Source organism: Sander vitreus, chromosome 14 (genome assembly GCF_031162955.1).
Source record: "Sander vitreus isolate 19-12246 chromosome 14, sanVit1, whole genome shotgun sequence".
NCBI classification, from domain to species: Eukaryota; Metazoa; Chordata; class Actinopteri; order Perciformes; family Percidae; genus Sander; species Sander vitreus.
In genome coordinates, this window is record NC_135868.1 from 6,832,832 (window position 1) to 6,848,590 (window position 15,759).

At 41.8% G+C, this 15,759-nt stretch overlaps 1 protein-coding gene across 14 annotated transcripts in view; it reads right to left on the bottom strand.

The window, feature by feature from the left end:
• Window positions 1–966: 966 nt before the first annotated feature.
• Window positions 967–15,759, bottom strand: part of macf1a (microtubule actin crosslinking factor 1a) — a 219,733-nt gene continuing 204,940 nt past the window's right edge. For 5 of the 14 annotated variants that reach the window (XM_078268399.1, XM_078268397.1, XM_078268403.1 and 2 more), the window contains 10 exons: window positions 15,474–15,636; window positions 14,918–15,072; window positions 14,641–14,715; window positions 12,839–12,856; window positions 11,871–11,988; window positions 10,805–10,867; window positions 7,095–7,312; window positions 4,955–5,077; window positions 3,941–4,049; window positions 967–3,244 (listed from right to left, as the gene is read on the bottom strand). In XM_078268399.1, the coding sequence (XP_078124525.1) occupies window positions 2,997–3,244; window positions 3,941–4,049; window positions 4,955–5,077; window positions 7,095–7,312; window positions 10,805–10,867; window positions 11,871–11,988; window positions 12,839–12,856; window positions 14,641–14,715; window positions 14,918–15,072; window positions 15,474–15,636 (1,290 nt within the window). In that variant the 3' untranslated portion in view covers window positions 967–2,996. Of the gene's footprint in view, window positions 3,245–3,940; window positions 4,050–4,954; window positions 5,078–7,094; window positions 7,313–10,082; window positions 10,223–10,804; window positions 10,868–11,870; window positions 11,989–12,838; window positions 12,857–14,640; window positions 14,716–14,917; window positions 15,073–15,473; window positions 15,637–15,759 lie in introns of those variants that run through there. The other 9 variants (XM_078268406.1, XM_078268410.1, XM_078268411.1 and 6 more) reach the window with 7 other exon arrangements.

A 15,759-nucleotide genomic window follows, 5' to 3' on the forward strand; every position in this document is an offset into this window, starting at 1 on the left:
AGCTTGGGGGGAAATAGACATTAGTAATTTCAAATTATTTAAATTACTTTCAACCACCAGCACCACCTCCCCTGTATTTAAGTGAAGATCCAATGGGATGTCCTTATCTGTTACAGGATAATTACCTAGAAATGTTCGGTCACTGCCTCTGAGTCTGTGGTCTGCCGACGGGCATGAGTGACTGTAGGCTGTAAACAAAATGACCTCCATTTAGCTCATTCCAATCAAATAATAATAATAAAAAAAAATGTAAATCATACAAATGGGATCATGTATAAATATGTACATAAAAGATTATTACCAAGTCATGCCAGGCAGTGAAGCATGCACACATACACTAATTTCAAAAAACATGCTAAAGATTATCACTCCAAGACAAAAAACGTGTTTCTAAACATAAAAAACATATGAACATAAAGAACCCTGAGAAACTACACACAAAAATGTACTCAAAATGTGAATACCAACACTAGCGCTACTATATAAAAAAGCCAAATTGTGCTGCAAATCACACACTAAAATAATAAAACATTCTTACATTGAAGAAATCCTATAGACAAAACAAACAGTCAGCCCACATTCTCTATGGATTATCTATGGCTACTGTTTCATCTGACACCTATTTTCTCAAATAATCGATTAATCATTTAGTTTATAAAATGTCACCAAATTGTGAAAATCACAAGTTCAAAGAGCTCGGGTTGATTAAAATTTGGAAAAAAACGACAAATATTCAACTTATCATAAAGGATGAAGACAATCAACATGTTAACTTCTGAAGTTTTTGGTACTTTCAACTTCAATTATCAAAATAGTTGCCTATTAACTTTCTGTCAATTGACCAATTGATTGACTGATCATTTCAGCTCTAATATTGCCCACATTTACATACAGCACACATATGGTCACACACAGACGTTTTCTTATTTGCACAAATCCATAATAAAAAAATTCAAAAAGAGACAGTTTTACTGCAAGCATATTTTTTTAATACAAAAACGGAACAAAAAGTTTATAATTTTAGTTTTTTGTTTTACTTTTACACCATTGACTCCTCATCATCACACAGAGTAGCACAGCATCAAAAGGTGGAGGACTCGTCTCCTGCGCCCCGAATCCCCCTCCCCTCAGAGACAATAAATAAATAAAAATCACCTTAAGATGTTTTCTTTCTTACTGTAATTTCATTAGTTCTTCATAATTTTCATCTCTTACACTGAGATAACACAGAGACAACTCAGCACGTCAATGACAGACATTTGAAAAAAAGCCTAGAAGAGATGCTGGGGAGGGAGATGAGGAAGGAAACCTGCTCTCATTGGTCCGCTCTGCCCAGGTCTCTTGTCATTCATAATTGTAGTTCTCTCGCCACATGAAGGGCAAACCCCTTTGGTCATGGTCTGGGAATTGTAGTCATTAGCAAAAAAAAAAGAAAAATGAACAAACAAGGCTGCCACTAGAATCAGTGACCTAGTGAATAATGTAATGTTACAATAAAGTACAAACACACACAAATAATGTCAAAGAGCGGAGCGGACATTTCCTTGGTACAAAAAAAAAACAGTTTCTTTAACCATAATACTAAATCACTTTCCGCCAATAGTGATATGACATGAAACTGAAAAATAAATAGATTTTTCTTTCAAGCTAGATAACAATAGTACAACTGGATTATAAATTAACCAGAAAACAGAGAAGAAAACAAAGAAATGACATTCGCAAATTAAAATTTTTGCATACAGTGAATCAAGTCAATGACCTCTATCATTTCCTGTAACAATAACACACATTATACACACCACCTTGTATATGTGTGTGTGTGTGTGTGTGTGTGTGCTGCTGGGCTGCTAAGGGCAACGCAGCGTAGACATTAAGGTGGAACTGCAGGGAAAGAGACAATTAGTGCATGCTGGTTGTCGAACTCCGCGAACACGGTCATTAACATCAGGTTAGGTTACACGTTGTATAGTCAGTAATGTGATGTTAGTTGAGTGTCACCATAAAAATAGTCCTTTCTATTGCCAGTTTGTGTTATTTGTGTGTTGGATTGTTACGCCGGCATGTGAAAAACCACACCGCCCTTTGCTGAAATGCACACACAAGGCTGATCTTAACGTTCCAGCGGTCAGGAGGAGTCTGCTCTGCGGTGTTTGAGTGTGTGAGTGTTTGCCCTCAGCTGCAGCAGCACCACCACCGCTACCGTCACCACCACCGACCCTCTGAGTCTGAGGTTAGCCGGTGCGTGTGTGTGTGTATGTGTGTGTCGGACAGTGTGTCCCGCCTCCTGAGCTCTCCACACGTTGTGTCTGTTTGTGCAGATCTGCTGAGGTGACGGGTTTTTTCTCACCAGCCCGTCCGGAGGAAGGGGCATGGCAGTCGTTGCATATTTTCTTTTTAAACTCATCGCTGAGGCATCTGGCCCACAAGCCAAAATAATGACCCACAATTCTTTTTCTTCCTGAATGTCATTTGGGCTTTTTTGTTGTTTTTGTAGCCGTGGTGGTGGTGTGTCCCACTCCCTACCCCGCCTCTGTGTTAAAATGTGTGTATCTGTGTGTCAGTGTGGTATAAAGCAGTTTAAAGACTTTCTCTGGTGTTCTGTCTGATCGGGACAGAAGTGTATAAGTAAGGCAGCATCACGTCAGGTCAGTTGGTGTTTGGTTCCACACGGGTGGGGAACTTTTGAAAGATAAAGCAGGAGACTGGAAGGCAAAATGGGGTGGCTTCTTAAAGGGGAAAAGTCTGTCTCGACCCCACAGATGCTGGCCTGGAACCACCAGACCAGAACTCTACTCCTCTTGTGCATGTTTATGAGACCGGGGAAAGAGTGAGAAGGAGATTCACTCATCCTATCCATCTCTTTCTTTCCCCTGGGAAATGTCAGTCATAGTGCACAAACTCTACATAAGCCCTGTTAGATGGACTTTTGATTAAAGAGCTGGTACACCCAAAATGCCCAATGATAGCAGTCCACCCTCTGTGAAATGTGGCTGGTGTTATTTCTTCCCAGCCCCTGGGGTCTTTGGGCTGGGGGCCTTTTTGGAGATGGTGGGAATCTTGGAGGGTTTGGCCCCGGTACCGGGTCGGCGTGGGGTGTCCGAGGCGTCAGAGCAGACGGAACGGGCGTCCTGCAGCTCTGATGCGTCTGAGGCATCGCTGCCGCGGCGACTGCTGGCTCTGCTGCCCGCCCGGCTGCCGGCTCGGCTGGTTGGCCCACTGGCTGTGGTTGGCCCTCGCTTCGGATCTAGCAGGAAGACAGCACGAAATGGGTTAGTGCAAAAAATGTGTAAATGCAATGTCTTGGTTTTGTCAAAAGCAAAGCATTCGTTTATAATGAATGACATGGTTTAAAGTTATTGCACCATCATTTTTATTGCAACCAACCAGATGGTCAAAGTTTTCAAGTATACACCAGTGACATATCTTAACATCTACTCGATAGATGTGTGCACCATTTCGTACAGACTTGTTCTAGAGCTGTGCCAGAACGCCATGAGGTTCACATTTGTGGCTTTAAATGAAATGTCTTGACAATTATTGGATCAAAAGCCATGCCGTTTTTGTAATAAGTTTGATGACCTTTCAATTTCCATCTACTACAATCATCAGGTCTTTAATTTGTTTAATATATTGTTTTATGATCAAATAAGTTACCTGCAAAACTAACAGCATTCCCATCAGCCTCAACTGTTCTTTGGGTTTTATTGCCAATTAGTGAATGTTAACATGCTAACATGCTCAGCTAACATGGTAAACATGATACCTGCTAAACATCAATATGTTAGCATTGTCTTTAGCATTTAGCTCAAAGCAATCTCTGTGTTAATTACAATTTAGCTTAAAGCAACCTCTGTGTCTAAGCACAGCCTCACAGAGCAGCTAGTCGGACATTCAGTGAACATAAAAGGAGTTTACAGTACAAATGTGACCGTCGTCTCACCAGTTCGTGATGGTTTGCTGGCGTGTGTCGCTCCTCCGTTCTCTCCGGTTAGCGAGCCTCGGCTCGAGTGGAACGTTGGCCTCTTTAGTTTGGACCCCGACGTCGCCCCCTGCAGGAGAACACAGGATACATCAGCTGAGCATTAACTGACTCTGGAGGTCACGTTACTGATGTGCATCACATTAGATACACACTAGTACTGCAAACACGGCATCATCATATTACTCCAAAACAAACAAACAGCACATCGCATATAAACACGGACACAACAAATGAAACCTATACACACAAAGGCATCCATGCAACTTCTACAAATATCACTGTGAAAGGTGTTATTTTCATTTTCTATATAAAAGAGAGTAAAGCATTGATCTAGGGCTGCAACTAAGGATTCTTTTTTTATTATTGATTAATCTGCGGATTATTTTCTTGATTAATCATTCATTCTATAAAACAGTGAAAACAGTTAAAACCCAAACATATTCAGTTTACTCGACATAAAACAATGACCAGCAGCAAATCAAATGACAAGTGATAATTCTATGTAGGTTCATCACTTCTGTCACATTGTCATTTGATACAACGACTTATAGCTGTTTTCAAACTAATAAGACTGGGCGATAAAATCTGAAAAAAATTCAACATCGAAAAAGTCAATTATTTTCTGGACTGAATGTTATTTTTGCTTGGACTGCTTTTGAATACACTGTTTATAATATGTTCAAATGTCAAACTAAGACCTTGCATCTTCAAAATGTCATCTTTCAGGTTTTTGCTCGACCACATCATGGTTCTTCTCAAAGGTCGGAACATTTTCACGACTGTTAGGAGATGGTGTAATCTTTAACTCAAACATGGAAACCAATGAAACTGCCCGGTTCAAAGTTTTCACATTACAGAACGGTGGTGTGTGGGGACCTGGGAGTGTGCGTTAGTGCATTAGCGCGTTCAGTGGGGTGGGGTTGGGCGGGACAGGTAGGTGGGTGGTTTGGGTGGGTGGGGTGAGTGTGTTACCTCGTGCCCAGGAGTGGTGTGGCTTTGACCGAGATCTGGGCAGCAGTGGCACTTGGCTGGCGTTGGAGTTTTACTGTGTGCCAGCCAGGGCTTGGCATAGTCACGCGAGTGAGTATTGGAGGACTGAAGGGAGGAAGGGAAGGGAGAAAGGAAGGAGGAAGGATGGATGGATGGATGGAAGGAAGGAAGGGTGGAGGAGAGCAAAGCAGCAAAGGAAAGAAGCAAATGAAGGCGGGAAGGAGTTATGGAGGGAAGGGGAGCAGCGGTTGTATAGCGAGGAAGTGCAGCGCAGTGTATTTTTGTGTAAAGCAGATGATTTGATTGTCATTTTTTGTTTTGTTTTTTAAACAGAGAACCCAACAATGCAGGAAGGACATTTTTGAAGGCAGGTTAGAAGGAATGGCAGGAACAAAGGGAGAAGGCACAAAGATGAAAGACAAAACAAAGAAACAAGAACAAAAAACAAAAAAATTCACAGTTAAGGATGTGGTGATTTTTGAGAACAACAGGAGGATGACAACAACAACTGAACAATGTATAACATAAACCCATAAAAACACACAAACACACATACAAAATGCATTCAGTCGGTCTCTCTCTCTCTCATCCACAAACGTAACAGTGCTGACACGTCACTTGCATCACATGACGACAACAACACTAATGACTAAATGTAGTCTGGTTGACTTCTAACAATGAGCTATGAGTGTTTCTATTTGACATTACAGCCTCAAACACACAACAGAAGATGAGTGTGACAGAGTGCCAGTGCGCCAAAGACAGAGAAGGTTGTTCCTCGTCTCTTTATTTAGTTAAAAAGTCAGCATTTTTTCAGTCCCCTTTAATGCGACTAAATGAGGAATTTAATAAATGGATGGAAGTTTCGAGTGATCTTTAATTTTTCCTGTCTTATTTTATTTTAATCTGCACAATCATGTTGTGTCTCAGTGTTAAATAATGCTGTGTCAAGTGTCCTGTGTCATTTTCTTGACTTTGTTGAATTTGTCTTTAACCATGTTGTCTTCTGTGTTTTATCTCAGTGTGAACAAAAGTCCCCTGCAAGTTTTAAAAATGATGGCAGGTATTAAATTCAAGATGCTTTTTAAACCCAAGTTATTTATCCTTATTTATCTTATTAAAGGACAATTCCGGCGCAAAACGAACCTAGGGGTTATTAATGGATGTGTACCCACTCTGTCGTTCTCTGGGACATGATTTCATGCTAATCGAATGTGTTTGTAGCTTGAAAGAAGCTAGCGCAGACCGCTGGTTAGCTTACAACGCTAGTATTCGGGGCACAGGGAAAGTAAAAACAAATCGCTATTTATACCACTAAAAAGGCTCAAAATATCACCAAACTTCAACGGTAGCATAATGAGGGTCCCTAAATGTTAACCGAAGCATTGAGAACTGTGTAAGTGTACCGACAGTTTATTGAACGAAGAGCTGCGGGAGCTCCGTGAAAGGGCTACGAGAGAGAGAGCTATGCTGCAACAGAGCCTCGTACTTGGGGAAACTGGTGGTGTACCTGCGGACATTGTGAACCTATGGCCACCGAACAGGAGTGTCTGTGTTGCACGGAGTGGGATCTGTTGCGTTGCAACACCCAAGAGACGCAGTGTTTTGTACAGTCTGAAGATTCCCCCTCTCTGATGAACAGGGAAACTTTTTTCCATGTCCCGAAAATAAATTGGAGCGGCGACCCAGACCGGAGGGACAAGATGGACAGTTATCCACTGAGTTAGTACACTAGACAAGTTATGTTTTACATCGGTGCGATTATTTCAGATATATTGTGAAAATTGCTTTTGATTTTAGTTGGCATCGCCAGCTGTAAGTCACGACTGGTTTCCCGAAGTACGACAGAGTGGGGACACATCCGTTATTAACACCTAGGTTCGTTTTGCACTGGAATTGTCCTTTAAAGGTGTTCTGTAAAACTGATATGATTCATAACGTACTGCTATTCCTGTTCTGTCATTAATGCAGTGTAATGACTGGGCATCAAGCAGAGAAACCTTTCAATGTATGTAGAAAATAATAAAACCTAAAATAACCGGCTTTCAGACACCGTTGTAGGTCGATAAAATGAGATCCTGCCTCAACTCTGAAATGTGTTCAGACTGATGTCAGCTCTTACCCTGGATGATGCAGAGGCTGTCGGTGTGGCGGGGGTGGAGGGAGCAGAGGGGAGGGAGGCGCCGCTGTGGGAGGCCGAGGAGGAGGAGCGGGTGGGCGAGGCGTTGCGGGAGCCCGGTTTGGAGCGTCGACCTCGGGTGCGGAAGGCGGCCAGACCCTGAGAGGCTCCTTCAGGAAGGATGAACTTCTCCCTCAGCTCCAGGTTGGTGCGGCCACGGGCTGAAGAGAAACAGAGAGAGAAAAGACAAATGAGTTGGTTCGTTTGTGTCGGCTCACATATTTCCTCCAGCAGGGGGCATCAGAGGCAGCGAGCAGAGTGAGGGAGAGAGTCAGTGCTTCCTTGGCTGCAGACATGAGTCCGTGCATGTTTCATATGAGAGTGCACGTGAGCAGCGGCGGTGTTTGGAGGGGTGCGGTTGAGGGGTTCAGGGAGTCTTAAGTGCACTTTGGTTGAGTTGTTTTTAAGGGGAGAGGTGAGTGAGTGTGTTTGGTTTGAGTGCAAAAGGAGTAAATTAATCAATTCGATACGCAAAGAAAGTCAGCAAGTCATCCACGTTTGTGGACGCATTTTGGAGACACACTGTCATCGCTGCAGACTAATTTATCAGCCAGTCCACAGCTCATTGTTCTCTTTTCACATATTTTCTTGTTCGTCGCCAGAGAAAACATTTTCGGCACTACAGAGATACTTTTCTCAACAAGTGAGAATTAAAAAGCTGCTAACAGAGTGCTGATTGTATATTTAAAGGAATAGGTCAACATTTTGGAAAAATATGCTCATTTGTTTTCCTCCCGGGACTTAAAGCTCACCAAAAGGTCATCACCGCGGCTGGCCAAAAAATAGTCCAGCACATATTCCATTGTACGTACACAATTGGTGTATGGAGGGCATGTGGAGGAATGTCCGGGTTTTTCTCCAGAAGTAAGAAAACTTCATTCAAAATCTCAATGACATTGGTAACAATGCTATTAACTAAAAATCCAGCCTTTGAACAGAGCCTTTCTCAACAGTATGTCATGTGACTTGCCTTATTAGAGAATGATAGATTTTAAAAAAAATAACCTAATATTGTATATTTGATTTATTTGTTTTTTAGCAGACATTAACGAACACCATTTCCCATAAGCCCTAGACCTTTGCGGCCTAAGCATAATGGCTCAACAGACGAGTCCACAGGTGATTCGAGGGACCTGGCTGTAGTAACAGCAGGACACAGAAGACTGAATGCTGTAGAAGTTTTTAATCAGCAGAGATTGTAGCAGAGAAAAATTACTTTAGAAGAGAGCGTTGGTGAATTTTTGATGAAACAAAGTTACGATGGCCTAAGTACCCGCGTTCATGGGGGTTGTAGTTTTTCTGTGCTCATTGAGTAATCGTTTACTTTCTCAACATTTCGAAGGTTTTCTTTCCCGATAGCAAGTGCTGTCGTGGAAGCCGGTTTATCTTAGAGTATGTAAAGGTAACTTACAACCTATGACAGAAATGCTAAATGAGAGATTGAGTCACAGAAGCTAATGGAACAGAGGCTAGCCCAGACGTGATGTCATGATGTTGATTCTCCCAAAAAGTCTACCATTCCTTTAAGCAACGGCAAGTGTCTCCAATTTTGCGAAAAATGTCGCATCCACTTTCATTGCGTATTTGCTTAAAAACATCTGAGGTTGGCGGGAGCAAAAAGCACAGCCTCTCTTCTCTCGTTTTTCAACAAGCTCTCCCATTTGAATTCATTTTCACTTCTTGCTGTGAAGGAGCATCTCAGCTGCTGTGTATACACGGCATGTGTATAAATATACAGTATGTGGAGGTCATGCCTGGTTTATGCTTAGCGGGAGAGAGCCCAGAGATTCAGGGTTTCCCCCTTCTTCAAAAGACACTCAGCAGCATTCTCGTACAAAAAGTAGTGCAGCAGCCCCAGCAGACAACAACAAGCCTGGAGAAGCCAGCCACAAAGAGAAAGAGAGAGAGAGAGAGAGAGAGAGAGAGAGAGAGAGAGAGAGAGAGAGAGAAAGAAAGAAAGAAAGAAAGAGAGAGAGAGAGAAAGAAAGAAAGAAAGAAAGAAAGAAAGAAAGAAAGAAAGAAAGAAAGAGAAAGAAAGAAAGAAAGAAAGAAAGAAAGAGAGAGAGAAAGAAAGAAAGAAAGAAAGAAAGAAAGAAAGAAAGAAAGAAAGAAAGAGAGAGAGAGAAAAAGTTAGTTGAAAAAGGAACAAGAAATAAAGAGACAGTAAAGACAAATTTAGAGTGGGTGGAAAAGAAACAAAATGAAAGTGAAAAATAGTGTAAAAAGAGTCAACAAAGAAGAGAAAGAGGGAGGAGAAGAAGGCTACAGCTAGCCGTAGCAGCAGTGCAACTCTTAGCCTCACGGCCATCGTCCCTAGCAACCCAACAGCAAGGCCGGTCAATTAAAACGGGTGCACCCTGCAATTACGTCCCCCCTTAGCGCCAGCCAGGCAGGTGCACCCTGTAATTGTGTCTCCCACCAACCAGCCATCACATTTAAAGGAGCCGCGTTGGAAGCCAGCGTTATTAGAAACCCAGGCTGGCCACGCCCAGGTCTTAAACACTCACTGTCTCTGTGAAGCATGTATAAGAATTTTTACTTTTTTTACACTAACAGAAAAAAGAAGATACATGTAAGTAGCATTCATTGTTACATGAAAACACGACTATTTAGCTCTCAAGTTTTATACGTTACGTCTTCTTTTCTGCTGAGCATCTCCGTCCATGTTTCTTTAATTGTAAAATTCAACCATCTTTAATTAATTAATTAATTCTACACATCTATTTTTACAAATAGAATAAAAATATATAGACCAGGGGTTGGCCAAATCCTGCTTTGTTGTGAGTGAGAAAAGCATGACGCACATGTGGCACACAGACAAGACTGACATCAATGCCTTAACACACAGACCTGACCACAGTTAGAAACGGTACTGACACACACACACACACACACACACACACACACACTTTATACTTTATATACACACACACGCAGCTGTGGATAAAGATGGAGACTGACAGCTGGACGGACGGATGGATGGAGAGTGAAAGTGATGGAGTGACAGAGGAGCCGAGAGAGAGAGAAAGTGTAGATACCTCGGCAGCAGAAATAGCCAGGAGTGACTGCCACTAAGAGACACAAGAGACAATGTGAAATAACAGCAAGGTCATGGTGGAATGAGGAGAGTCTCACACACATTAAGATATCACTTCTTGGAAACACACACACACACACACACACACAGGCACTACTTTTGGAGTTGAGACTGTCAAAAATCACTCCATCCACACACTCACACGGATCATAAACACACACAGTCAACCAATGGGGGTCCGGACGAGTGTCAGTGACCCCTGAAAAGTATTTAAAAAAAAACAGGTCAGGATATCAGAGCTTGCATGAGCGGCAACAGCCGGGAGAGGGGAGGTCAGGAGAGAGGAAAAGCAGAACAGTGGGGAGACATTACGTTAGTCTGGTGATCACAGTCAGCAAGGCACAGCAACAAGGCCAAACCAACAAACCAAAGAAGAAGAAGATGAAAAGATGAGGATAATCGGAGAGAGAACAAGAAAAAAGCAACAGAAAAGAGAAGAGATCTGAAAGAGAGTCCAGGAGAGATCGAAAAAGAGAGTTAGCAAAACAGACGGGGCGGAGAAAAGACAGGCAGTTAGGAGAGAGTGAAAGCGTAACAGAAAGAGGAGAAGTCCAACCTATACGAGATGAGATGGAGCTACTGGAATCGGAGCGGAGAATCTTAAGTCCTGGATGTTGCACTGGGGAAAGAGAAAAAGGGAGGAAGGGAGGGAGGAAGAGAGAGGGGGAGGAAGAGAACTGAGGACCATGCACCATGCAATACTACTGTTTTATTTGAAAGAGAATGAAATAAGTAAGACAGGACAGAGGCCGAGGAGAGAGAGAGAGATAATCGGCCGTGCATATACAGAAATCAAACATGTGATCTCATTGAGGACGGGAGAGAGATTTCAGAAATAAGAGATGGAGAGAGAAACAAAGACACCAAATGTAGACGGCACTTGAAGGAAACACTGGAGAGAGAAAGTGAGAGGGGGGGGGCAGTGTTTCACTGCATCACCTGCTGACAGAAACTTGACAAAAGTCAGTTTTGTCAGTGTGTTTTCCTTCCGCTGACTCCACTAATCTGTATGTTGTCACTCACTTATGCTTGGTGGTGTAAATATGTCAAGAGCTCAGTGCAGGAGGCACCTTTGAAGGTGTGTTTTCTTTTGTAAAGAGTAAAGTGAGGGTGTGTTCGTGTCAGTGCTAGAGCGCGGACGATATTATTTGATGTCTGACAGATATCCATCTTCCACAATGTACCCCATACATTTCGATTACAATTGCTCTCGGGATGCATACATTGAAAATATTTATCCGGCTTGTGCATTTGTAGGCCCATGGAGCTAAATCTAAAGTTAGTGACTCCCTGGCTTAAAGGTTTTCCAGATTTGTTGCTCTTTATTGGACTTGTTGGCTCAAGTGTTTGTGACACACAGTTTAAAAAAAAAAAAGTTTTATTGCAATGGAAAAAATATATATAAAATGTTATCGTAATATATAATCAAAAAAAGACATGGATCAAAAATGTAAAAAAAAACTGCCACAAAAATCCATTACCAGTCGGGCTCTAGTAAATGCATCTGAATTAAAGAAAGTGAGACAGAGGAGAAAGAAGGTGTGTGTGTGTGTGTGTGTGTGTGTGTGTGTGTGCGCGCGTGCGTGTGCGCGTGCGTGAGTGCGTGTGTAAACATGACTCACCTCTGCATGGATCATTTTTGACCAGGAACTCGTCCAGAGCCATCCAACCACCTCCGACTCTCACCATCACCGTGCTGCGCAGAATCCTCACCAGACGCAGCTGCTGAGAGTCACCGAACTGAGGGGATCAAAACACAAAGCAGGAAGGGACGAAGAGAAATGAGGAGAAGAGAGGGCAAGAGATAAGTGAATGGAGTAGAAAACAGAAGAGAGGACGAGGGAGGAGTAGAAAAAGTAGAACGGTTAGAAAGAAAGGGAGAAAGGGAAGAGAATCAGAAAAAGGAGACAAAATCAGTGAGTAAAATAATAGTTGATATATTGATTGATGTTTTGAAGTTTTAGTTGAATCACAGCATCACACCAAGCAGCCCATGTACCAAATCTGAACAGACGATCTGTTGTACTTCATGCAATGACTCAAAAAAAAAAACATGCACTGAAAGAATTAAAGAGTCAATCTGATGATTCTCAGCCTGGTTCACCCAGCCACCCAAATATAAGCATTATCATTTACAGTAGAAATCACGAGTATGTTTCTGTTCAGTCGAAAAGTTTTGTTCAAACTGCTGAGCAAAGCAGAACTCCAAAGCGATACCAGCACAGAAGAAATGTTCTGGATCTCTCTCCAAGCAGCTTGATTTGCTTCCCAGCTTCAGTCCACAGCACACTATATATCACCTAACCACTAATCACCACTTCAGCCATGTCACTGTCGCCTGCTTCACATTGTGCAATTTGTCACTCTCAACACCAAACAAATCACAGCGGGAACACATCTGGACGGTGAAACCTGCTTACGCATTGCAAAGCCACAATAGAGTGCTTCCCCCGTTTTAAATTTTTTTTTTTAATATGGAAAAATACTTTTTTGTAAGCGCGTGAAAGCAGAAAGGACAACACTCCATTGATGGGGAATACAGGAAGCAGATTTCACACATCCAATCACAGCAGCGGGAGCGTCACTTTACCTGGTTTCCGAGGAAGAACTACAATAAAATCCAGTAGACACGGAGCACAGGAACACAAGGAGAAAGAAACAGAGCAGGAGTGAAACAACATGTACTGATAACTGAAGTTTGTAATGTATGAATGGATACCATTTATGTGTGTTCAAGATCTTCTAAAAAATAATTACATTTCACTGTGTATTTCTGTTATCTGAGCTCAGAATTAGTTGTGTAAGCGAAAAGATGCAGCGGACATGAATGCCTGTGGATGTTATGAAAGTGCTTTTTGAAACTGCCAGGCGATGACGGTAAGATGGAGGTAAAGACCGTGGCAGTGAAGAAAAGTGAAGCCAGACAAGACAGACAACCAATGTGACAACAACATATTGGTGTGGTATTAGTATCCCCAGTGTCCTGCAGTCAGACGCTGGATATCATTACCCAGTGGATAATGATGGCGTGAACACACATACTGTAGTAGTGGTAGTGATGGGCGAGCCTGTAAGTATGCTGCTGAAAACTATCAACAACCGCTGTAAAATGCTGCACAGATACACACAGACTGCTGGCAGAACCATCAAAATCACTGTAGTTCAACTTTCATAGTCCTACAAAATAAAACCTGAATGCCTGAACAGTCCTTGGGGCTGTATTTGATGATGCCAACAAGGTGTTAACATCTTGTTTGTATTTTAATAGGCTTGGAAATGTGGTAGACATATTTATATGGTACATATTATATTATGTAAATCAGATAATTGAACCACTTTTGCGTAGTAGTTCGATTATTCCACAGGTTTAGTAACAAGTCATCCTGCCAGGAATGAGATTTATTTTAGTTAAAATAAATAAAAATGTCACTCTCCAACATTCACTAATAATAATGAACTGTGGTCGTTGCCATTATTTAATTTCATTTATTAAAATGGCAGTGAAGAAAAGATAAACAAAGAGCTGAATATGAGTATCAAATTACCTCGGAGTTCATTTGTTAAACAGATTTTAGTTAAGTTGGACTAAAACGTCTTTAAACTGGCTTGGTTTGAATACCCCCCGACAGCAGTGCCAGTAAATGAGCCAGAGCTCTGTCTCTTTCATACCCAGCAGCCCGGTTGTGTGTCTATGCAGTTACATTAACAGGGTTTTGTTAATGTTTTGGTGATGATAAAGAAGGCTCAGCTGACAATCCTGTAGGGCTGTGAGATGTTATTAACACGTTATACATCAATGTTATCATGACATGTTACGATATGTTAAGATACAGCCAATTTTTAATACACCACGAGATCATGATGTGAGATGAAAACACAAGAGAAAATGCTGTGAAGTTATGCTGAGAAGTTAATTGTTGCCTGCTGGACAAGTGAAGACAAAGCCAGTTAATAATAAACTGTTAATCAGAACTGGGTCAAACGGTGTTTGCAAAGTAACTCTTAATCATAGCGTAAACGTGTATTCTTCTTCTTACAAGTAAAGCAGAACTATGGATTAATAGTAACTTGATAAAGAATTTAATCTGACTCTGGACTTTATTGTTTGAAACAGCACATGCAGGTCATGTACTGTTGACTTGAGTGTCAATCGCAGCAAACTCAAACTAATTTGACCTGTTGTTCCTGTCTGCTAGTCTAAGAATGAAGTTTAAGAAATAGCCAACAATCATTTGCAAATCCCCTTTGACCCAGGTCTGTTAACGTTTAACAATCAATGAATTGCAATGAACATTAACAATTCATCTTTTATAGTATCTTAAGTATACATTACAGTTTGGAACTTATTCTCTAAAAAATATTAAACTGAACCAAAGACTGAGCTGAACTTACCCGGTATTTGTTTTCTCCTATCTGCTCCACTTGGAACCTCTTGGCACATTTACACTGGGCCACCTGCCGAGTCACCTGCACAACAAACAAACAAACAACATGTCAGTGAATGCATTCAGACTACTAACCATGCATCAGGCCGTTACTGGGCCGGTCCAATGGCTGACTGGTTCTCCCGTGGCTGGTAGCTCACTGTTCTTTGCCCCGATAACGCACCGTACACATCTTCACATTGGCATAACTTATTTCCATGTATTTTGCTTCTGATTTCTCTTACCTCATCCTCTATCTTATCAGCGTCAGTGGTAGGTCTGTAGGCGTCCTTGTTGGGGTGCAGAGCAGCAACAAACTCGTAGTAGTCAATGTAACCGTCTCCGTCTCTGTCAAAGATGTCTGCCACTGCTGTCATCTCCAGCTTACTGGTGGGAAACTCTGCACGCACGCACACACACACACACACACACACACACACACACACACACACACACACACACACACACACACACACACACACACACACACACACAAGGAATTGATATAAGTTCAAGTTCATTGTCATGTGCATTTAAAAGTACAACATACAGAGAGAATGCAATGGAATGTGTTTAGCCCTGGCCCTCTCTTCTCATAAAAACTATAAATATATAAATATAATTTAAATAAAATATAATAAAATGACCTGAATAAAGTAGTACAATCTAATATGTTGTAGCAACCTAGAAACTATCACAGCCATAACAGAAATAGATAATAATAATAAAAACATCATATAATGTCTTTATAACTGTCTAAACAAGTCGACCCCCAACCAAACACGTCGTTAGAGAACCTACTTGATGCCAGGATGCCGTCGATAAACTCCTGGCGCGTGATCTTTCCATCTTGGTCCTTGTCGATGCGTCTGAAGAAGTCCATGACGCGAGACTTCTTATGGTTCATCCAGCGCATGTACTTTTTCCTCCACACATCAAAGTCAAAGTTGGCAAACTCTTTGAGCTGAAAATGGAGAGACAGTGCTGTGATACTTTTCACGTCATAGTGAGTGTGTAAGTAATGTCAAACTATTGCCAGTTACTGTATCTTCAGAAAGTCAAAGCTTTCACTGACCAGGACACTGTC